General features: G+C 36.6%; 1 protein-coding gene and 1 pseudogene across 13 annotated transcripts in view; one reads left to right on the top strand and one right to left on the bottom strand.

The window, feature by feature from the left end:
• The window catches only part of Cask (calcium/calmodulin dependent serine protein kinase), a 347,639-nt gene that overhangs the window by 70,545 nt on the left and 252,575 nt on the right, over positions 1 to 24,519 (bottom strand). For 8 of the 13 annotated variants that reach the window (XM_070040597.1, XM_070040600.1, XM_070040595.1 and 5 more), the window contains exons 10-12: positions 19,562 to 19,661; positions 15,647 to 15,664; positions 8,110 to 8,231 (exon numbers count right to left, since the gene is read on the bottom strand). In XM_070040597.1, the coding sequence (XP_069896698.1) occupies positions 8,110 to 8,231; positions 15,647 to 15,664; positions 19,562 to 19,661 (240 nt within the window). The remainder of the gene's footprint in view (positions 1 to 8,109; positions 8,232 to 15,646; positions 15,665 to 19,561; positions 19,662 to 24,519) is intronic. The other 5 variants (XM_070040601.1, XM_070040608.1, XM_070040599.1 and 2 more) reach the window with 1 other exon arrangement.
• LOC138839649 (ragulator complex protein LAMTOR5 pseudogene) lies at positions 20,934 to 21,210 on the top strand (annotated as a pseudogene).

Below are 24,519 nucleotides of genomic sequence, written 5' to 3'. Positions count from 1 at the left end.
TAAAATAAAATACAGGGAGTTGTTAAGCTGCATTAGAGCTAATTTTCTGAAATTGTAGATAAAAGAAGACTTTCTGAAATCTAATCATCTTTCCATCTTATTCTGCTGAAGTTTACATATAAACTTGGTATCTTTTTAGCTTAAAACATAGAAAGGAAAAGCTGAATATGGTGGCAGGCACTTGTGGTCCCAACTGCTTGAGAAGCTGAGGCAGGAGGGTTACTTGAGTCCACAAGTTCAGGAATACTCTAGGCAACATAGTGACATTCTGTTTCTTAAAAACAAAAACAAAGAGGAAAATACCCAAGTAAAAGTTTTTTAGCATTGTTAAACAACATGATATCTAAGGATAAATTCTGTGAAGAACTTATATAACCTGTCCATTTGACAAATCATTGAATGTATAATATTTTCATTGTAATACTATGATTTACAAAAATCAAAATCATTTGGGTCATTTTTTTCTTTTACAGATTAAAAAATGCCTATCTTGTCAGTACTCAATGTGTTTTTCCTAAAAATCTGTATTCTGTGAAATTTCCAATATACCTGGAACTCAAAAAGTTAAATCCCCCAACAACAAATCTTCAAAGAAACAACTGCCCAATAAATAAGTGGGCTAAAGACTTAAAGAGAAACTTCTCTGTAGAGGAAAGAAGGATGGCCAATAGACACATGAAGAAATGCTCAACCTCTCTAGCCATAAAAGAAATGCTAATCAAAACAACATTGAGATACCACCTCACCCCAGGTAGAATGGCAAAAATCAAGAACTCTAATAACAACAGATGCTGGAGGGGATGTGGACAGAAGGGAACCTTACTGCATTGTTGGTGGGAGTGTAAACTCATTCAACCACTTTGTAAAGTAGTATGGAGGTTCCTCAAAAGATTCCACATAGAGCTCCCCTATGACCCAGCAATCCCACTTTTGGGCATTTACCCAAATGTTTACAAACAAGACCACACTAAAGCTACCAGCACGACTATGTTTATTGCAGCCTTATTTATCAAGTTAATTTTTATAAACAGCTGAAGGAAGCATTTAAACATTAGCTCTGTAGATGATTCTCTTTTTTCATGGAAACAATGTACTGCACTCATCTGAAGCATCTACTTCAATTTTCTTCGAACATTATCATTATAGTTTATGTTATGAGATAATTCTCTACCCAAACATTCTGAAAACATGCAAATAGCCAAACTGTACAAATCTTAAACTGAACTTGTTTCTTATTTAAAAGCGTGTGCCAAATCTACAAACCTAGTGACTGAAATAAGCAAGAGTTCTAGCATGGAGTTTAGGTCACCCCTGCACAGGCTACAGCTCATACTGGATAATCTGAGTTGGAAATGGCCTGAACACTGTGCTTAGTGGCTAGAAGCTCTTGAGTTGATACCCCAGGAAAGCTTTAGCCTAAAATTATAACAGTGAAATGCTAGCACAAGATAAGCTATATATAAGGAATATCTCCTTACCTGTAAGAAGAGGCCCAAGCTGGCTAATAATATACTACTCAATTTAACATGCTACTAAATCCACAATTCTAGTTTTCTTCTGACAAAAGGTAAGATAATCTGGACCAGAGGTGCTGGTGGCTCATACCTGTAATCCTAGCTACTCAGGAGGCTAAGATCTGAGGATCATGGTTCAAAGCTAGCCTAGGCAGGAAAGTCACGAGACTCTTTTTTTTTTTTTTTTTTTTGTCGGTCGTGGGGTTTGAACTCTGGGCCTGGGCGCTGTCCCTCAGCTCTTCAGCTCAAGGCGAGCGCTCTACCACTTGAGCTACAGCGCCACTTCCGGTTTTCTGGTGGTTTATTGGAGATAGGAGTCTCACAGTCTCTCCTGCCCGGGCTGGCTTTGAACCGCGATCCTCAGATCTCAGCCTCCTGAGTAGCTAGGATTACAGGCGTGAGCCACCAGCGCCCGGCTAAGTCACGAGACTCTTATCTCCAATAAACTACTTAGAAAAAGCCAGAAGTGATGCTGTAGTTCAAGTGGTAGAATGCTAGCCTTAAGCAAAAATGAAGGTCAGGGACAATGAATTTAAGCCCTGAATTTAAGCCCCCATGACTGGCACCAAAAAAAATCTGGACTAATTTCAGATTTTTTTGAATGAGTTGAAAAATGCTTTGGACTCTGACAGAAAAACACTTGTAAGGGAGCCATTGATTGGTTCACATTTTGTCTATACACAGGGCTGCTTTTGTTTTTGGCTTATTAGGACATTGCCCTTATGGGCATTTACTTTTGAATCCAAGAAATTAAGACTTACTTGAACCTCCTAGTTCAATCTCAAGACTGTCCCTTTGGTGGTTTAACAATATAGGCCAATGTGATGGATTTCTGGTCAGTTGGCAGCTCTTACTGAGAAACTCCAACACTGGCCTCAAATGACCTAACTTGCTTGTTTTCTAGGTCTTTTTTTTAAAGTTGGCAAATAGTTTTAAAAACTAAGTCCTGTAGGAAACAAATCACATTGCCCATTCTTGAACAAAATAAAAAATAAGCAAAAGGAAGACAGATATTATGTAGGCAGATACTATTTTGTTTTAGTAAAACCTTCTAAGGGAGGGTACTTTTGATACCAGATACAAGAATTTGCTGAACTGTGAGAAATTTTTACAGTTGATATGAATTTCCTATTTTTTAAAAAAATGTGTTAAAGCTTCACTTTCAAACTTTGCTTTTTGTAAGCATCTATGATTATAGGCAAATGCTTTTTATACTAAATGAACACCTCACTATTAGTTTTCTGCTTTAAGAGACATTTATGTTACATTAGGTTTGTTACATTGTATCTTATTTAATTAATTTTGGCTTTTGATGCAGCTTTTTCTTTCACATGAGTAAACACTGAGCATTTGTACAAGCAGCTGCAGCAAAAAAATTGCTGTATGAAAAGTTAAAAACAGATCACCATAAAGGCTGACAGCATCAGTTTTAGGAGACTATATGTGAAGGGTTACCAAGAAGAAAACAGCTATTTCTTGGATTGTGAATGCTGCAAACTGCTCCTCAAACATTCTTTAACTGGCCTTACTGCATTCTTTTGTAGGGGCAGACCCCCTCCTTTCCAAAAGAATAGCATAAAGAAGAATCAGTATTGTTGCACTTTGAAGGCTTTCTGAAAAATCCTTTGCTTGCTGGTAAAGTTGATTATGGTGTCATAAAAAGAGAATGGCACTCTGGGTAACAGTGGGACAGAGGACAAGCTGATTCATTACTCTTGGTATTCTAGAGTAAATATCAAACCCTGGCTTTAAGAAGGAATTCATCTGAACAAATATAGGAGCTAGAGGGACCCCTGTGGTCTCTAATGCATTCAGAGAAGTAGCACACATTCCTCTGATAAAAATGTAGACCACAGTGAGCAACAGTACACTTCCATAGACAGTTTCAGCCCCAGGAAGTAAACAGCACAAAGACCACCACCACTGGTCAGATGCCAGCAACCAAGCTGCTTTCTATTAACAAAACCTGATTCTTTAAATTGAATGGGATTTTGAGAGGTGGTTAGCTGCTAGATCTCTCAAGGTCCTGTGTTCCAAACATTTACGTGCAGAATTGAGTGGACTACAAAGTCACGAGAAACTTAGCTTTGGCATTTCTAGATTCTTAGACCCACAAAGTGCTCAAAAACATTTTTAGCAGATTATTATTAAAGTTGCATTTTTCCCCCTTTAGGAACCTTCTGGGTTCTAAAAGCAGGCTATTCTAAACATGACTCCTAATTTAATGTCATCTCAAAAACAAAAACAAAACACTAAAACACCCAAAACTCCCAAACAGTAAATCAAGAGTTGTAGTTTTCAACTGCCAACTCAAGGCCAGATGGAAAACTCTTAACTCTCCCCAAACAGTAAAACATAATGGAGATGTCAGCCATTGAAAATATGGATGCTTCCAAGTACCAGTTTATTTCTAATGCAATATTGTAAAACATCACTTAATCTATTCAAAAATTCTACTTATAAACTAGTAACTAAATTAAGCTGTTATGGCAGTTAGTTTTTTGCTTTATTAATTTAATTGCTGCCTAGGTTTTCAGGAAACAATTCAAAGATTTCCTATAAAGAGAATATTAATGAGGTAGCATCAGATTTACTATGGAAACAGCAGCACAGAACAAATGCTGGCAGTTGTTCAGAGGTGTGACAGATGGTGGGTGAATGTTTACAATTTGGTCCTCAAAATTTGGCAGAGAGAAAGATAAATGTGTCATTTAGCAATGTTTTATAATATTGTTGACTTACAAAGTAAACATTTATAATAGGAAAATTTCTACAAGAAACCAAGAAAGACTAAATATTATCTCTATCATGAAAAATGCTTTTTAATCTGAAAACTAAAAATCACCAAAACCTCACCCATCAACTTACCATCCAACATATCATACACAGATTCCAAGCCATAACTCATTCAAAGTATCATGAAGACTTGGACTATATTTTACCATTTATTCCTCAGAAAGCTGAATGACTGACAGGGTTATATTTCATTATTTTATTTCATTATTTAATCTGAGATTTGTGTAATTTTTTCCTCATGCTTGAAGAGGTAATTCATGGTAAAATCAGTTTTTCATGCAGCACTAGGTTAAATTCCATCCTCCCCTAAATTCATGTCTACCCAGAACTTCTAGAATGTGACCTAATTTGGAAATGGCAGCTCTTTTTAAAAGATGAGATACATTAGATTAGGGTGGCCTCAAATCCATTAACTGGTATCCTTACAAGAAGACCATGTGAAGACTCAGATAAGCACACAGACACAGAGGAGACTGATGTGATGACTGTAGGCAAAGATTGGAACAATGTATCTATAAGCCAAGGCACACCAAGGAAGCCAGAAGAGGCAAGGTAGGATTTTTCCCCGGAGCCTTTGGAGGTTGCTGATACCTGAAGTAGCATTTTGTAACTTAGAGAACTGTGAGAGAATAAATTGCTGGGTTTTTTTTTAAGTCAGTTGTAGGACTTGAACTCAGGTCCTGGGCGCTGTCCCTGAGCTCTTTTTTGCTCAAGGCACTTGAACCACAGTGCCACTTCTGGTTTTCTGGTAGTTAACTGGAGATAAGAGTCTCATAGACTTTCTTGGCCCTGTTGGCTTTGAACTGCAATATTCAGATCTCAGCCTCTGAGTAGTTAGGAGTCACTGGTGCTCGACTAAATTGCTGTTGTTTTAGGCTACTTTGTTTGAGACACTTTGGCTTTGCTGCCCTAGCAAACTAATACCTATGCCAAAATTTAGTTTTTCTTTTTTTGGTTTGAGACAGGGACTTGAATTTGGTATCTGATGCTTTTACTCATTGGCTACTGCCCTACCAATTGAGCCTAAAATTTGTTTTACTAAAATTGATCTACACATTTTATATGTAGACCATCTCAACACTAGTGGTTTATATTTTTAAATGCAGGCTGGAACAATTTGGACCAAGCAGTTCCTCCTCATGCCTCTGTATTTCTCCCTACAAAATGTGCCAGGGTGGAAGTGGTTAGCTAATAAATATTTAGAGAATGCTGTATCCATTTCTAACTACAGATTAAACTAGATTTACTAGAAATTCAAATCAGAAAACATCTGTTTCTTTCTGGAACTAGTGTACTTAACCCTTTTTGAAACTGACATTTAGTCATCCTACCTATCTATAGAATGTGGTGTGATGTTTTGATATATGTATACATTGTGTAATAATCAAATAAATGAATTAGCCTGTCACTTTATGTATTTATTTAGCTTTTCTTTGTTGTGAGAATACTTGAAATCCTCTCTTCTAGCTATTTTGAAGTATTCAATAAATTTTGTTAAGCATAGTCATCTTATTGTGCAATAGACCACCAGAACCCATTGCTCTTATCTTGTAGTAACTTTGGATCTGCTGACCAACCTTTCATTATCACTTCATCCCCTGGATAGTTCCTGCCTCTCATAATGACTATTCTGTTTTTATGAGATCGATTTTTATTAGACTCCACATGTGAATGAGATCATGTGGTACATGCCTGTGCCTGGCTTATTTCACTAAATATAATACCCTCTAGGTTTATCTATGTTGCTGCAAATGACAGGACTTTCAACACTGTAGTAATTCTGTTCCCATCAAACAAATTCTAATTAATGCCTTTTTGAATTCTGTGCTTGCAGAGTTTTTAATGGGTCTGGTCCATTTGCAGTCCAAAGATAATCTTTAGTAATCTCCAAGGACTTAATCCTGTTTCTTCTAGTCAGTTTTAAAAAGTATGGCTTAAAACTTAGTTATTTAGAGTATTACTGAACTAACAGTAATAGCATAAATATGACAAAGATATTTTATAAAATGGCTCTGTAGGACATAGCAATCTTAAGTCAATTAATTGTCCATAAAACTATGTCAGAGTCTCATGATTTGAAACCCTTAAAAAGGAAACAATTTTGATTTGTAAAACAAAACAAGCTAAAAGTAAGAGCTATAGAACATTGTAAGGAAGAAAAATGGATGGCCAGGGTTTTAAAGCTTTTTCCCTGGAGTTCTGGGCTTAGTCAGTCTTCTAGCCATCAATTCCAGCTCGGAAGCTCCTGTGTCCCACTTGTTTCCAAAATTCAGAGAACAGCATGTTCTTTTCTTTCTTCTTCTTCTTCTTTATATTTTTTTCAAAAAAATTATTGTAAAGGTGATGATGAACAGGGGGTTAGAGTTACATAAGTAAGGTAATAAGTACATTTCTTTTTAAACACTGCTTCTTCTTCTTAAGGTGTCAGTGACTGAACCCAGGGCCTAGCATGTATTAGGCAAACACTACTACTGTGCTGAAGTTTTTAATAGGTCTGGTCCATTTTCAGTCTAGCAGCTTCTTTCCAAATCCAGCTGTAATGGCAGGACAGCTGCTGATAATGCTGACATCCTTTAGGTTTGAAATTCAAAAGAACCCAAAGGGAATGTCAGTTTTTTAAAAAAAAAATTGTGACAATTTCTACCAAACAGTGTGCTAGTTATTCAACAGTTATGTCTCCAAGGAGGTCTGAGAAACTCTGCACCAGGGAATAAGTAACAGCCCAGCTCTGCGGCAAAGTCCACTTTGTGTCCAAACCTTCAAGGTTCTTGCATTTTTCCCTGTGGCTTCAAGCTTGGTGTGTTCACATACCTTCTGACACCAGTAAGAAAAACACAATTTTGAAAACTAATTTGAACTTCTCTGAGCTTTTCAAACACAAAAACTCCTTGATCTTTTCAAACAGTTCAGCAAATCTCTGCAGTGATGTAACCACTGGCCACACTGAAATAAACAAGAGCTCTACACATTGCTGTAACCTCTTTCCTATGTCCCACTAACCAGTCCTCGGAAAGAACAGAGCTTCTGCGGGAACTTCCCAACTACAAACCCATTGGTACCCCATGGAGCAATGATAGTCTAATTCAAATAACACATAACAATGCCAATGATAATGACGATAATGATGAATAATATCATGACAATGCAGTGCTACTAAACTATTCATAAGACAGAACAAATTTCTGGGGCCCAAAGTAAGTTATTTAATATAAGTAACCAACATGTCCAGCACAGGTGGCTCTCATCTGTAAATCCTAGCTACTCAGGAGGCTGAGGTCTGAGGACAACAGCTCAAAGCCACTGTAGGCAGGAAAGGCCATGAGAGTCTTATATTCAACTAACCAGCAAAAAGCTGGAAATAGAGCTCAAGTAGTAGAGTGCCAAACTTGAGCAGAGTGGGAGGTCTATTTACTTATCTTCCTGTACACACACACACACACACACACACACACACACACACACACACACACACACACACACACACACACACACACACACACACACACACACACACAGAAATATAAGTAAATGAACGCACACATATATATCCTCATACATCACTTATGTGCATATATTATTTAGAAAGATAAAGATATGCAATTTCTCTAGTGTGGCTTGTGAGGCTATATTGAATTTATAGTATACACATAATCTATGATGGATGATTTGCTACATTTCTTCTAGGATTAAAGTAACTGAAAAAATGGTTATCACAATGAACATTTAGGAATTTCTGCAAAGTAAAAAGGTATGGTAAATATTTAACTTTTCAAAAACAAAACAATACAAAACAACTTACATCCAGCAGTGTGTGAAGATGCTGATCCTGGAAAACACTGTGTAGAAAATCTAGGTCCTTTTCACTGCAGTCTGTAAGTGCATGGATCTCTTCCAGGCTGTCCAGCACCTGAGACACTGCTCCTAAGGGGATGAAGAAAAAACAAGCGGCTAGTACAGAGGGTCAGCATCAAACTAATCCTTGTGACCTGAAGCTTACACTTATGGGCAAGGAACTAACATGAGAACTTCAAAGCTTAGTGCTTTTACCAGAAGAGAAGCTTCAATGAATCTCTTATCATTTGATAGCAGAGTATTTTCAGTGAATCCTCAACCAGGTATTCGTGTATTCTTCATTTTCCAAAATAAACTGAAGCTGGTCTTACTTAAATTAAGGAAGTCACCACCTATAACTGAGTTACTAGAAGATCTGGGTGCAGTAAGTTATAAATCAGTAAGACAAGAGGGGGGTCAAAATCTTCAAGGTGTTTTGAAATACAGAAACAATACAGGTGTACTTTTTACACAAGGACATTCCATCAAGAACTGAAAGGACAGCCAGCTGTAGATTTGGGGATAAGGACCTTGGGAGCTTCTGCCACATAAAATAAGCTTTGGAAGGTTTTTTCTTTGAAGGATCAAACTTTTGCTAGTTAAAAAATCCCAGTTCAATCTTTCTTTTTCTTTTACATACAAGAGAACCTAAGTGATTCACAGTATTAGGTCCTTCTTAAACCAAAAGACATAGACAGAGGGTTGGTATCCTGATAGCTTCAAATACCATGTTAAATTCATTTCTGTATAGTAAAGTGAATGGAAGTATTGTCAAGATTCTTTAGATTTCTAATACCTGCAGGTATTAGAAAGTTGAGATGTTGAGGAGCATCAAAGTCATGTACACAGCTTTAAAGAAATGATCAACTTGTTTTACTCTGTAGACAATATGCACACATGTATTTCATAAAAAAGAGTGCTAGAGGTGAAGCTTCAAAGAACATTTACATACATCAGTGAAAATCTAAGAATAAGTGTTTCATTGCACATTTAAGCCTTCACAGTGCAGTGTTTTCAACTAGGACAATTTTGTTCCTCAAGGGGACATTTCTTAAAGAGACTGCAGATGTTTTAGGTTGTGGCAACAGCAGAGAAAAGATGGCTATTGACATCTTATACCTAGAGGCTAGGGATATTGTTAAATAGCCCTCCGCCCACAAACAGTTATCTGTCCTAAATTTTCAGTAGTGTTGACATTAAGAAACCCCTTTTAAGATAAAGATAAACTGATTATAATTCTTTCTGTTTTAGACTTCATTCACTACCATGCACTTATTGGTGAGACAGGCAATCACTGCCATTTTTCCAGAAAGCAATCTGGTAATATGTATCAAAGAGCCTTTAAAATCTTCATGCACTCCATGCACTCTGAATTAATAATTTCCCTTTCTTAAAACAAAAATCTATGTTATGGGGCAAAAAGTAGGAGACATATGTATAATGATACTTATATAAGACAAGATAAATCTAATCAATAAGGAAATATGTGGCCCAATGGAAAAAAACTGAAGAATTTTTTAAAATGCAGAAAAACATTTATGATATAAAATTCAAGAAAGTGGAATAAAAGCCACATAAACTATATATTACTACTTATGATGAACAAATAAAATATGTACACAAAGCCAGGAGAAACAAGAGTGAAGTACACTGAAAAGGTAATGGTAGTTAGTTTCATTTTCCTATTTATACTTCATTAAGTTCTTGTCCGTATGCTCTAAGTTTTCTACAAGAGCAAAAGAAAGCTGCTAGTTAGGCTACAGATTTTTGCAACAACTGTTTATGTTAACCTTTTGGATCATGTGGTTATCCACATGGAAATTACTGTGGCTATTTAAATTTTTTTGGCTTTTTGTTTTGAGGCAATTATAAATATATATGTATTTTTTAAAAAAAGTACATAAAGATCTAAGTTTATCCAGTTTCTTCCAATAGTACCCTACTGCAAAACTGTAGTATAATATCACAACCAGGGGAGAGTGACATTAAGAGTCAAGCTTTGGAACATTCCAAGCACAAAGATCCCTCATTTTGTCCTTTTGTAGCCATACTCATTTCTCTCCCATCCTTTCTCCCCCTAACCTCTGGGACAGTATCTGTTCTCCATTTCTATCAGTTTGCCCATTTAAGTATGGTATGGAAATGAAGCCACATAGTATATAACCTTTGAGGATTGTTTTTTTTTTTTCACCCAGCATATTCTCCGGAGATTCATTTCCCCTAGATTGCTTTATATTTTAATAATTTGCGCCTTTGGTTTTTCCTAGTCAGTCCTGGAGCTTGAACTCAGGGCCTGGGTGCTGTCCTAGAGTTCTTTTTGCTCAAGGCTAGCGATTTACTACTTTAAGCCACAGCCCCACTTCTGGATATCTGGTAGTTAAGTGGAAATAAGAGTCTCACAGACTTCCCTGCCTGGGATAGCTTTGAACTGCAATCCTCAGATCTCAGCCTCCTGAGTAGCTAGGATTACAGGCATGAGCCACAAGTGCCCTGCTAGTTTGTTCCTTTTTATTGCTGGTTTGTAGTTTATGGTATGGGTGTGCTGACTTGATCATTCATCTGTTCAATTACCTATGATAATTTTAAATTTTGGATAATTATGCCTACCATGCTTACTGGTATTCTTTCACTGGAAACATTGAGTGGATATGAGGGCAATACTAAAATACATCCTTTTATGTACACTTTTTAGGACTTCTACTTTGTTCAAAGTGGCAAAAAAACCTAGAAATTAGTTGAAAGTCAATTTTATTCATTCCCTATTGAAAACCTTGGAAAGCAAGAGTTGAAGTAAAGAAATTAGTCCTCAATGTCATTCTGAATCTGACTGCCCCCCAGCAGAATTAACTATCAGAATGATCAAGTTATGAAAGTCAGTTATAAACTTCTAGACTTAGGACACTACAATAAAAATACCAGTGAAACAGTATTTCTGTATACTAAAAAATCAACATTGATCAAGAGGCACTGTATTCATAAACTGCTCTGCTCAATGGCAACTCATTTGTTCAGCTTTCTAAAGAAAATAAAAATATATTTATAATGCTTGATAAGAAATGTCCTCATTACCTTGCTCATGTAACTCTAACCCCTCTGTACAGTATTTTTACAATAAAAATGTATTAAAAAAGAAAATAAAATATATTTCAAAAGATCAACAAATAGCTGTGTGCTGGTGGCTCATGCCTATAATTATACTTATTCAGAAGGCTAAGATCTAAGGGTCATGGAATCGAAGCCAGCTGGGGCAAGAAAGTCTGTGAGACTCTTATTTCCAATTAAGCATCAAACAGCTAGGAGTGGAGCTGTGGATCAAGTGGTAAGGTACTAGCCTTGAGCAAAAAAGCTCAGAGACAGTGCAGTGCCCTGTTTGGTACATTCTGGGATGTACCAGAATAATTTGTATTTGGAACCAGGTGACAGGCAATCTGTATTTTCTCTTTAATCTCAATTATATTTAATAAGAGTTTTCCCCCCTAGCCCTTGGCCAAAATTTTCACAATTTTGGTCAATCTGTTAGAATTATGTTCTGCCTTCCCAAAACTATTTTACTTTATTTTTTGCTTAGTTTACTTGGTAATCAAGTGTGTATGTAAAACTCATAACCATATTCTGAACACTTCTACTTTGTCAAAGAATCTCAGTGATATAAAAAGTTTTTCAAAAAGTTTTCTGCTACTACAATGGAAAAAAAAGCACAAATGTATTGCATGTTGTAAAGTTGATTTCTAAGCCCGTTTCTTCAAAGAGGAATATGTTTTTAGGTAAAGAGAACCTTTGGGTTCAAAACAAGAGTGGAAAGTCTCATGAAAAAAATTTACTGAGTAAAAATAACCCACAAGGACTACAGAAAAATAAACAGTAAAATATTTAAACTAAAAAGTTCTTAGTGTCAAAGTAGTTTGAAATCTTTCTCGAAACACAACCCTCCACATTTTATTAGGAAAGATTCCAAAAATGTTGGAAATTTGAAAAAATTGTACTCACTGCCTAGGCCCTCTGTTAACTGTTTGCTATCTGTCTGGAAGGGTATGTAAACTATTTTTTTTGCTGAGAAACAGTGACTCATTACTTGGGTCCATACATTCACTAGGAGCAAGATAAAAGCTAGGTACTTTGCATCTATGTCCTTTGAGCCATTTTTCTCCTGAAGTCACCTTGAGCTTTAGGAAGGCCAGGATATACTGCATCTTGTATCAGAAGGAGAAACTGACCCAAAGGAAGAGAACAGCCAAAAGCTCAGGATAGACTACCATTGTCAGGCAACAAGTGATTTATTTGCTCCTCTCAGAGGAAGAAATGTTAACTTCTCTGGAACCCCTCCAGGGACAAAGCCAATCAGGGCACACTAGTGACTAGTAGTGTTTAATTATTATGCATGCTTTTCTCCTCTTGTACTCTGCTGTTTCTCTATAAAACCTAAAGCTCACATCTATACCCCAAAATGGCTAAAGTTTTTTTTTTTTTTTTTTGCCAGTCCTGGGGCTTGAAATCTGGGCATGAGTGCTGTCCTTGAGCTTCTTTTGCTCAAGGCTAGTGCTCTACCACTTGAGCCACAGTGCTACTTCTGGCTTTTTCTGAATATTTTATCGGAGATGAGAGACTCACAAGACTTTCTTGCTTAGGCTCGCTTTGAACCACAATCCTCAGATCTTAGCCTCCTGAGAAGCTAGGATTTCAGGCATGAGCCACTTGTGCCTAGCAATACTGTCATCTATGGCTATGCTCTGTAATAAATCTCCTTCTTTATCCTTTATCATCTATTTTTATTTAGGAGCAAGTGGACTGCCTTAATATGAAATTTCAGGAGGTTGGGACTAGGGCCTATAACTCTTGGTTTCATACCCATCAATTCATCTTATTTTTCATTCATTTTAAAGTAAATGGCAGATTGTCTATTATCAGCCACTTTACCCATTAATACCTCAGCAAAGATTTCAAAGATTTCAATTCTCAGGAAAAATTTACACAGAATGAAAGACACAAATCTCAAGTGCCTTATTCAATTTAAAATTGTTATTATAAAGGCGATGTACAGTTACACAGTCAGGTAAAGAGTACACACATTTTTTTTTCTGTGCTGGAAATGGGGCTAGCTCCAGTTCCTGTCTGTCGCTCATGGCTGATATTCTATCACTTGAGTCATGCCTCTTGTTCAATGGGCTTTTTGATATACCTGTTTTCCTTGAAGTTATTACAATGTATTTATTAAATTATATGTATAGTTACAAAACTAAGCATCACTAAACAAATTCAGGATTTTAATATGGTAGGCCACACTCATTCTCCTGAAGACTAATCAATAACCTCTTTCCTATTCTATAGCAAGTGATCTGCTAATATAACAATGTTTTCTGCACATACATTCTTATCATGCAATAGGAATGTAATTTTAGAAATATAGTATAATTTTTTGTGCCAGGTCCTAGAGCTTGAATGCAGGGCCTGAGTGCTGTCCCTGGGCTTTTTTTTTTCCTCAAGGCTACTCTACCACTTGAGCCACAGCTTCACTTCTGGCTTTTTGATGGTTAATTGGAGTTAAGAGTCTCATGGACTTTGCTCCCACAGCCTCCTAGTTATTGAGGAGTCCTGAATTGCTAGGATTACATAGATGTGAGCCACCATTGCCCAGTTATACATTTTTGCTTATTCTTGTTTCATTGTAGTCAGTCTCTTTTCCCCATCCTCAACCCATAGTCAATACTATTCTTTCCATGGCACAAAGGCATCTCTGTTTTTCCACCAACTTATAAGCAATAGTGAATACTGTAGTGGATATTGTGCTTTGGGCTTAAGTTTTTACACTATAGCCAGCTCAAGTTACGAAAAGTTATACATGGTAATAAATGTCCTTGATTCTTCATGTGTCAATTAAGATACAAAAGTCCCCCAATTTATTAGCTTAAGGAAATAAACTCTACATGTGTATTGTCAGAGAGTGGATGTAGTAATTCTAATGTCATTATGTATACTAAAATGGTCTGTATTTCCAAAAACAACATGTTTGAGTATACATTTTTCCAAGTATTTCAGTAACATTCTGCATAAGGCTTTGTAACTAAGGAAAAGCTCCAATAGGAATAGTCTTACATTTTACTAGTTAATTTGTATGTGTGGGCAGCCTCTAAGATAGATTGCTCTGATCCTGCCCATCCAGTATGAGCAATTGCCTCCCCTCAAGTAAGTGCTGAGCTTCTTCTCACTTCTAATGAACAGAACGGGGTAGAAGTGGTAGGATGTTACTTCTGAGATGACTTCTGTCTTGGGTGCTGTCTCACACCCTTGCCCTATCTTTAGTTATTCATGTGAGGGCACTGAGCTGCCATGGTGTCAACAGCCCTACAGAGAGGCCCACAGCCAGGGAGGAAGTGAAGCAAGTCAATACCTATGTGAGTGAGCCCGGAAGGCGATCCCCAGGGTTATGCCTTCAGTGGTATGGCCGCTCTGAGTTGCATTCTCATGAGAGATATTGAGCCAGAGGCACTCAGCTAAGCCATGCCCCAATTCCAGAGCCTCAGAAACTGTGAGATGATAAAATGCTGTTGTGTTGAGGTCATTAATTATACTAACACATGGTGATATTTAAATTAAATAGGTTGGAGTTTGAACTGCCAATAACTAATGCAAGAAAATGTGACAATGAATTCCATATCAACAACTAGGTTTTCTAATTTGTCTTTGTTTCTTATCTACTTTTTCTTCTAGTCAACACAATTTTGAGGTTTACTTTTTAACTGAAATGTCCCTTGAGATAATTGTAGATTCACATACATTTGTAAGAAATAACAGAAAGAGATCCCTTGTATTCTTTGCTTAGTTCCCTTACTGGAAACTACAGTCATAAAATAACAGTATATTATCAGAACCAGAGGACTGACATTGATACAATCTACCCGCTTTATCTAGATTGTCATTTATACTCATTTGTACCTATATGTACATTTCTTTTATTTTAATTTTCTCATATAATCAACTACATATTTTATAATTAAAGTCTAGTCATTATATTATTCCTTATAAATACCTATTTGATGGTAAAACTTGTTATGAGACATGATTTCAGAGTTATTTCACACCCACATATTAATAAACTGAAAATGGACTCTAACAGAAAGTAATGAAAAACACTCATAGTTCATATAATTGTCAAAGAAAAATTCACTTACCCTGAAAGTTTTCTTGAAAGCAAACTATAAAAAATGTTACCCTTCCCCCAGGATTAATGTACCTGTGTTTGAAATTCAGATGTGAAATAATATTAACTGTGCTTGTAATTTTAACACTGCCTCTTTTTTCTCTTAGAAAAGAAGTAAGAACTGAATATTATTTGGGTTAACAGTACCTCAGGAAATCAATATGCCCAAGTTTTTATTTTTGTGGTCAGACAGTGTTAAAATTCATATTTAAACATCTAAACACAAACAGCCAAGGAAAAGTCAAGCCGATTACGAACCATGCAAAGCAAACATTTTTGCATAAAAGAGAAACCTTAGAGGGATACCTACTTTCTGCTGCTAGAAGTCCTAGGAGGAAGGCAGCATATGGACAAACAACAAACAGTATGATTTTAGAGGGAGCAGGTTATCAAGCCACAGTTGGGCCCACTAGATGAGCCACTAGATGACCCCAAAGGAAGCCTTCATGTTCCATGAGCACAGTCACAAGGACTGTTTAGGATTTTAGGCCTTGAACACTGGGTTCTAATTTGGACTTCTTAGCTTTGAAATATGAGAATAGAACACTTCCACTGTGAATTATTAAGAAAGAAAGCAGCAAGACACAAACAATTATAAGATAGAGCTCAATGAATTCTATGAAATGCATAATAGATGAATTTCAATAATCAAACTATAGAATATTGCTGAAAATTGTTTTACATTGTAAGTGACACACTTAAACATGATCAACTTCTCTTTAGATGGCAAATGGGGAAACTGATTAGTTTTAAAATTGTGATTTAAAAATATTCATATTGTCTTAAATGTATTCATTACTCACTACCATGATAGGACTTAATTTAGGAAAACAATATGCTATATCATTTGTGTACTTAGCTTTTTTACTGTCAAATTTTGGATTTCACAGATCAGTAGAATTTCAAGAAATTTGGAGCACAGTTAGTCAAGTAAAAATTGACCCACATATAGGCTGGGTGCTGGTGGCTCACAACTGTAATCCTAGCTAATCAGGAGGCTGAGATCTGAGGATCACAGTTTGAAGCCAGCTTGGGCAGGAAAGTCCATGAGATTCTTATCTCCAATTAATTACCCAAAAGCTGGAAGTGGAGTGGTGGCTCAACTGGTAGAGCACTAACCTTGAGGAAAAAAAAAACACAGGGACAAAATGCAGGCCCTGAGCTCAAGGCCCTAGGACTGGCATAAAAAAATGACCTACAAAAAAATGACCTACATATAGACATTTCATAAAAAGACCAGAAAAGGCATCATCTAAAGGTGTAACACAAAGACAGTCCATGACAAGAAAGGGCAGCTAGTGATCTTACACCTTTTCCTCTTTCTAGCCCCTCCATTCTGCCCTCCACAGCCCTACCCTATAAGCACATGTAATGTGATCATTTTTCTCTTCTTGCCATAGGCTTGAGTGAACTTTCAGGTAATAATGGAAAGTGCTTTGTGTTTTGTGCTGTAAATAAAGTCATACACATTTAAACAGAAAGACATGGAAAGGATAACTTTGAAGATACAGGAGATGATGTAGAATTTATGCATTAGTATCAACAGAGAATTAAAGTTTGAAAATTAATGAAAGTATTTAAAAATAAAACAAATATGGAGATGGATATCTTAATTTATGAAATATAAAACTCCATGTGAGTCCAGGTAAAATACGTAATTAGCTTTCTGCCACCAACTATATGACCACTAACTACTGTTAGCTGCTAAAAAGGACATCTACTGGCAGATGACTGATAAATACTGCTGATAATTGTAGAATGTGGTCTTTAGGCTTAATATTAAAATGTAATTTTAGGAATATAGGCTTATTCCTATATATATATATTTAGTAAAATGTTAATTTTTTCTTTAAAAATCTCCTTTGCAAAAACATTTGAATACTTTTTGGCTTCTGAATATATAGAATTTTGTCTTCATTTAAAGTGAGTGATTAGCATTAGAGGTGAACATGGCATATTAACTGTTCTCTTTTCTATTTGTAGTAATCAGACAGTGTAATTAAAAGTTTTGTGATATATATTTAACATCTCAGATGAAAATATAGACTGCTTATGTAATTATTTAAGCATTTTTAAAAGGAAAAAAAAGGATATGACTACAGGAATGCAAAAGTAAAAAGAAAAGTTAAACTGTGAACAGTTAATATGAAGGCTTGTAAGCTACCTAGAAGATGGTGTAAGAAGTTTCTTTTTTTTTTTAATGTGGTACTGGGGATTTGAACTCAGGGCACTAAGTCAGCACTCTACCAGCTGAGGTATGTGTCTAGCCTATTATGTTTTTGTAATTTTACAAATAGGGGCTCATATTCATGACAGGGCAGGACTGGACCAAGATCCTCCTGTTTATATTTCCTGTGTAGCTGGGATGACAGTCTCTATCATTCCCAGTTTTTTAAATTTATTGGTTGAGATGAGGCCTTGTGAACTTTTTTACCCAACGAGGCCTAGAACTGTGATTCTCTTCATCCTCCTCAAGTAGCTAGGATTATCGGCATGTACCATTGTATCCAGCAAAACTTTTTTTTTTTTTGTTTAAAAAACAAGTACTATAAGCAGAAACTATTTCAACCAAATCATCTAAATACTAGCAAAAAAGGGGAAAAATTGGGCAATAAAGTATATTTAACAGAAAATAAGTGTGTCTATAAAAACAGATAATTTCTTTCTCTAAAGGAAAATTTCAACTCTTCCCCAAAAAGAACACTTAAGAGCTCATCAAACCCTTGCTAGGCAGAGGTAAATATTAATTAAGGACCAATCTTGAAGATTGGGTATATGAAGTAATTTTCAAGGAGCATGCTGTTCTAGGCTAATTTCTAAAGATGAGAGTGATAGTATAGATAGTGACCTAAAATCTCAGAGATAATTTATCCTAAATATATGCCAAATTGTGACTCTATCATGTAGTCACAGAATGGAATAAAAACTAGCTCTAGACCCACTCTCCATAAAAAAGGCCAACTATATAAGGAAAAAGTGATATGTTAGAGCTGATAATAAGTTACAGGAGGAGGGAACAAAACATACTGAAAGGAAAAATAGAGACAGATACGTAACTATAGGAAGCTTTGGGTCCATATTTAGAAACACATGTCTTTCGTGTGGTAAGGGTTCTGTGTAGTTACAACGCACCACAAGAGGAAGACAGCAAAAACTTTCTCTTTGGCCATTTCTCTGAGATTCCCATTTCTGAATGTTTTTGGAAATCACCTCTACTCAAAAGAGGAAGATTCACATCCCAATTGGTAAACGTCAAAATGAGGAACTAGACACCTGCTGGAATGGCAAAGTCAATCTGGTCATTTTGCACAAGGTACAAGCACATACTAATTGGTAAGACATTCTGAATATGTATGTACACATATGCTCATAAATAGGAAGCAGGAACATTCTTCTTATGTTGACAAATGTGGAACAAACAACTTGTGCTTTAAGAAGGGTTTTTTTTCCCTGGACCTTGATTCCAATGATACCACATAAAACTGGACAAATTCAGTCCCAAAATACAATAATCAAATTAGTAGCAAAGAGTCAACGACATGCCAAACATTATCTCCAATAAAAGAAAGAAGAAAACTTGAGGCTAGAGGATAACTTCGGACTTAAGTAAGTAAATACATAAATGAAATTCAAAAACTAACATACACATCTGTATTTCCATGTACATATAAATGAAGCCTATAGTTTTTCATTGGGAAACTAAACACTAGCAGGTTGTTTTCAGGAGTACCTATACTGCTCACCAAACAGGTAGCTCTTCTCTGTTCTTCCTCCTTGAATATTTACGTTTATGTGTTAGAGACTATATAGAAAGAACAAGATGGCTTTCTTTGCAAAGATTCAATTCAAAGTGGTGCTGGGTAAAATCTGATTTAATATTGAAATGGGAAAAATTGAAAGAGAAGGCAATCATAAAGATCTAAACAGACAGATTGTGATGAACTAACTGTAAGGCTAGGTCTAGAGTGTAGAAAGGGGAAGAAGTATCACTGAGGTAAAAAGAAAAAAGTGAAATGCGGGTTTAGGAGAAGTAGAGGAGAGCGATTTCAGTTATTAAAATGTAAAGGAACAAGACATGCAGTGAAAATGTGGTTGTTGACAAACGTCTTTAGAGTATCTTCCAGGATTTGGCCTAAATTCACAGGAAAAGTTTATTCATAATGGAAGAGAAATGATGTAAATTGTTAAACGATTTACAAGATGAATGAATGAATTATCCAATTACCTGAGGAGGTAGGATCTTCGGAGAAATCTGGCAACTCTTCAGGGGGGTCCCCATAGAAGGAATTGAACTTGTGACTTGACACAGCAGCTAGTACTGCACCCTAAAGCAAACAGAGGAGAAAAAAATACAGTATTAAAACAGAAAAATGATCAAACGAAAAGTTACTGAAATGGTTGTTTACCCTTATTTAAAAAGTCAAATACATAGATGTTGGCTACAAGAAAAGGAGGTTTTAAAATACCTCTGGAGACTGGGCATTGGTGGCTTATGCCTGTAATCCTAGCTACTCAGGAGGCTGAGATCTGAAGATCACGGTTCAAAGCCAGACTGAGCAGGAAAGTCTGTGAGAAGAGTCTAATCTCTAATTAACTACCAAAAAGCTGTAAGTGGGGTTGTGGCATAAATGGGCGAGGGCTAGCTTTGAGCACAAAAGCTCAGGGATGGCGCCCAGGCCCTGAGTTCATACATACCCAGAAAACCTCTGGATTCCTTTAAAAAATTATACATGCATATAACAGAATAACACTGTTGGGAATTGCAAAAGGGTATGAACTAATTACACCTTGAAATCAAACATGCATTAGTTAATGGAATAATCTTTAGTCAGTATACAGTGATTCTGCAGAAGGATGTTTAATGAAATGGAAAGATGTGGTTGAAAAATCACATGAGAAAAGGTTTCAAAACAATAGCTAGTCTGCTCTAAGTTTTGGAAAAAAAGTTAATACAGATACAAAATGTTAACAGGATTAACTATACTGAGTGGTAGGATTATGAAGTATCATAGGAGTATGAAGTATATTTCTCCTGTTCCTTTTGTTTTTAACAATTATTGTTCTTGTATGTGATTTCCCAGTCAGGCCACACATCAGAACCAACTACATGTGACTCTGACTTTTTTGTGCCTGTCTTGGGGCTTGAACAGGGCCTGGGTACTGTCTCTGAATTGTTTTGCTCAAGGCTAGCACACTACCACTTGGGCCACAGTTCCATTTCTGGCCTTTTGGTGATTTACTGGCAATAAGGTCTCACGGAGTTTCCTGTCTGGGCTGGCTTTGAATTATGAGTCTCAGATTTCACCCTTTTGAGCAGCTAGTATTACAAGCATGAATCCTTGGTGCTTGGCTACATGTAATTCTTTTAAGCCATATTTTAATCTTCTTTGAGCCCTCTCTGGGAACCACTGCCATACTCAGTGGCTGACATCTCTTAGGACTATTGGGTGGGGAAATGATGGGAGTTGTTATTTCAGTAACAGAAGAATAATTGAACTTGTAAGCTTGTTTTCCAGTTCTGTTCCCTTCCAACCACATGACACTGCTCAAATAAATCATTGAGGCAGGGTCTCAGGCCGAGGTGGGTTGCCAGTGGGATGGAAGCCACTTTGGAGCAGCATCTGGAGGACACAATGAAGAATCTGTCCATTTCTGGAGTCTTGTGCACAGATTCACAGGGACTTTAATCTGGGCTGCTGGGGTACTCCATTAGATGAACATGCTGGAGTGATATCTGTTCTTGCTCAGCAAGCAGCTAAGCTAACCTCTGACCCCACTGTTATTCCTGTCATATGTCTAGGATCAGATAATGGGAACATTATGATCCAGAAACATGATGGTATAACAGTGGCAGTGCACAAAACGGCCTCTTGACATCTCATGTCAGTTTTCTAGAAGCCTGTCATAGCCTGTCATTTAACCTAATGCTAATTAAAACTTGTAAAACTATTGAATTATACTTGTAAAACTATTGACATTCCAATGGTTAGATCATTCACTTGATGTACATTGGGCACTTTTCTATTTATATAAGTTGCTTTTAAACTAACCTCTCAAGATGTAAGAATTTTTCATGTTCAAGGCCATGCTCTACCACTTGAGCCACAGCTCCACTTCTGGCTTCTTGGGGTTAGTTAATTGGAAATAAGAATTCTTGGACTTTCCTGCCCAAGCTGGCTTCAGGCTTCAATCCTCAGATCTTGGCCTCCTAAGTAGCTAAGAGTCAGTATAGGCATGAGCCACAGGCACCTGGCTAAGAAAGGATCATGTTTTGAAGCATATTTGTGTCCAAAGATAATATGGATATAGTGAGGAACAAGGGGTTTTCAGCAGGAAGAAATGGCTATGAGAGGACAAACCAAAATGAGTATTTATGTAATAGCAAGTGATCTAGTTTAACTGGTTAGGCAAGAGGTGAACAATTGGTTCCAGGTCAGTTTGTCTATAGAATTTTCTATATACAACAAATAAATCTGTTTGGAGGAAAAAAATAAACCATTGAACCAATGTTTTCTTAATCTGTTGAGAATGTTCAAATGAATATGCTTTATTTTATGATTGCCAAATTTATAATATACACAATGGTGCTTTATAAGCTAGAGAACATTTTATAAATGCAAGTAATTACTAACCCTACTAAAACAGAGTCAGAATATAAGCACTGTCTTTTGCTAGTTTACACAGAATTGGTCATTTAAGTTGCTTAAGTAACAAATCACCTAAGCTGCCTAAATCTTTGTTTTGTTCAATATTGTTGAAGTTTCCTGAAAATGAAGGTAAATGTGTTCTACATGTAGACATTTGTTAATACATGAAAATGTTAACAGAAAACAAAGTTTACTCTTTGGGAGGCTCATGTTAGTGTTCCTTTCCTCTTTCCTTTCCTTTCCTCTCTTTTCCTTTCCTCTCCTCTCCTTCCCTCCCTCCCCTCTCTCTTCCTGTCTCTTTCTCTCTCTCCTTTCCTTCTTTTCTTTCTTTTCTTTCCTTCCTTCCTTCCTTCCTTCCTTCCTTCCTTCCTTCCTTCCTTCCTTCCTTCCTTCCTTGCCTCCTGAGTAGCTAGGATTACAGGTGTGAGCCACTGGTACTTGACTTTTCTATGTTTTTGGTTGGTTGTGGGGCTTGAACTCAGAGCCTGGGTGCTGTCCCTGAGCTCTTTTTCACTCAAGGCTAGCACTCAACCATTTTGAGCCACAATGACACTTCTAGTTTTCTGGTGGTTAACTGGAGATGAGTCTATAGACTTTCTTACTTGGGCTGACTTTGCAATCCTCAGCCTCCTGAGTAGATAGGATTACAGGCATGAGCCCTCAGTACCTGGCTTAGGGTTTCTTTTAATAAATATAAACTGAGCTGGCACTGGTGACTCATGCCAAAAACCATCCATCCATCCATCCATCCATCCATCCATCCATCCATCCATCTATCTATCTATCTATCTATCTCAGGGTACAGAAAGTGAAGAGTCAGAACCAATGCTGGGCATGTGATACACACCTGTAATCCCAGCACTCAGGAAGGCTGAGGTAAGGATTGCAAGAAAATGAAACATAAAGAACAACAACAAAAAACCCCACAAGCAATCTTAATGCTATAATTCTAGGCAATTTTGTGTATTTCTAAAAGTTCATGGTAATGCAAGGAGGGTTTTTTTGGTTGAAGTATAGAGCAAAGCAGGTTGTAATAAAAAACAGCAGTACTGAATGCTGAGTTCTTCTTTCTACAGAAGAATCTCATTTCATTATTATATGTGTTCCCTAAAGCTGTTTCCCACACACTGAAACTAAAATTTTAGAGGTGCTTTATTTTTATTTTCAAATGCATGTCTTAATGCGTGTCTTTTAGATTTTAAGGCCTGTTCTAGCTGCTACAATAGTCAGGTCTATAAATAAATATTTACACCACTAGGGAAACACTATTTAAAAGAGTCCCAAGAGGTAAATTCTTTTGAAACAATAGTATGAAGTTCCTGATTTGTCTTACAGCTTGCAGTTTTGCTTATTTAGTTCTCTAAACTCAAGGACCACACATGGTTCAAACAGTCAATGCAAAGCTATTATGTAAAACAGCACAAGAGTTCTAAAATAGTTCAGATTCATAGAATTCTCTTAGGGTTTAAGAGTTAGGAGGTGGCTCCTTCTAAAAGATTCATTTTACAGATGAGAAAACTGAGGTCCAAAGAGGTTAAGCAACCTCTTAAGGCCACTGCCAACTTAAGAGACATGATCGAGTGTTGGCAGAATTGAGAGCCTCTAGTACTCTCTGGGCCCAGTTCAAGGGTTTCAATTCCTTTTATTTTGTTTCTGCTTTGAAGACCCTATGAGACACTTTTGCTAGTACTCTAGCGTTGTAGCAAGAAAATAGAACACACAAAATGTAAATAAGTATATAGTGTTATGTTTCATAAAACTTTATGTAAGCAAAGGCAGTGGGCAAGATTTGGCCTCCAGGTTATGATTTTTTTTCTGTCCATCATGGAGTTTGAATTCTGGTCCTACTGTCCCTGAGCAATTTTGTTCAAGGTTAGCACTCTACCACTTGAGCCAAGCCTTCACATCCAGTTTTCTGGTGTTTAGCTGGAGTTAAGAGTCTCACAGATTATCCTTCCCTGGATGGCTTTGAACTGAGATTCTCAGATCTCAGCCTCCTGAGCAGCTAGGATTACAGGTGTGAGCCACCAGTACCCATCTGGGTTATGACTTATACTAAAGGGTTTATATTGGATTCAACAGAAATATAAAATCTGATCTTATACAAGTAGTTCTCCAAATTTCCTGGTTTATGAAACCTTTGTAAAAACAAGTTTTCTATATGCTTTAATCTGGAAGGTTTGCTTTAGTTTAATATGTTTTGAGGATGAAACAATAATTCTGAATTAATAATACTATTCACAATCTAGTAAGATAAATAGCATTAAAGTTATAATTTTCTACCTTATTAAAATAATGGGAAAAAAGCATACTTCAACCAACTTTGCTGACCTATGAACAGTTTAAGAATGCAAGAGACTGATCAATAACTAAGAGAAGTGTACAGGGTATACTTTTAAACATGCAAGATAAATAATGGAAACTTTTATTTATTTATTTTTTTGTCGGTTGTATGGCTTTTTTTGGGGGGGGGGTCTGGTAATGGGGCCTGAACTCTTGGCTTGGGTGCTGTCCCTCAGCTCTTCAGCTCAAGGCT

The sequence above is a fragment of the Dipodomys merriami genome, unplaced genomic scaffold (assembly GCF_024711535.1).
Source record: "Dipodomys merriami isolate MVZ:Mamm:240054 unplaced genomic scaffold, mDipMer1.0.p SCAF_3, whole genome shotgun sequence".
Lineage (NCBI taxonomy): Eukaryota > Metazoa > Chordata > Mammalia > Rodentia > Heteromyidae > Dipodomys > Dipodomys merriami.
The sequence above is the reverse complement of the archived record's forward strand: the minus strand, read 5'-3'. Positions and strand labels throughout refer to the sequence as shown.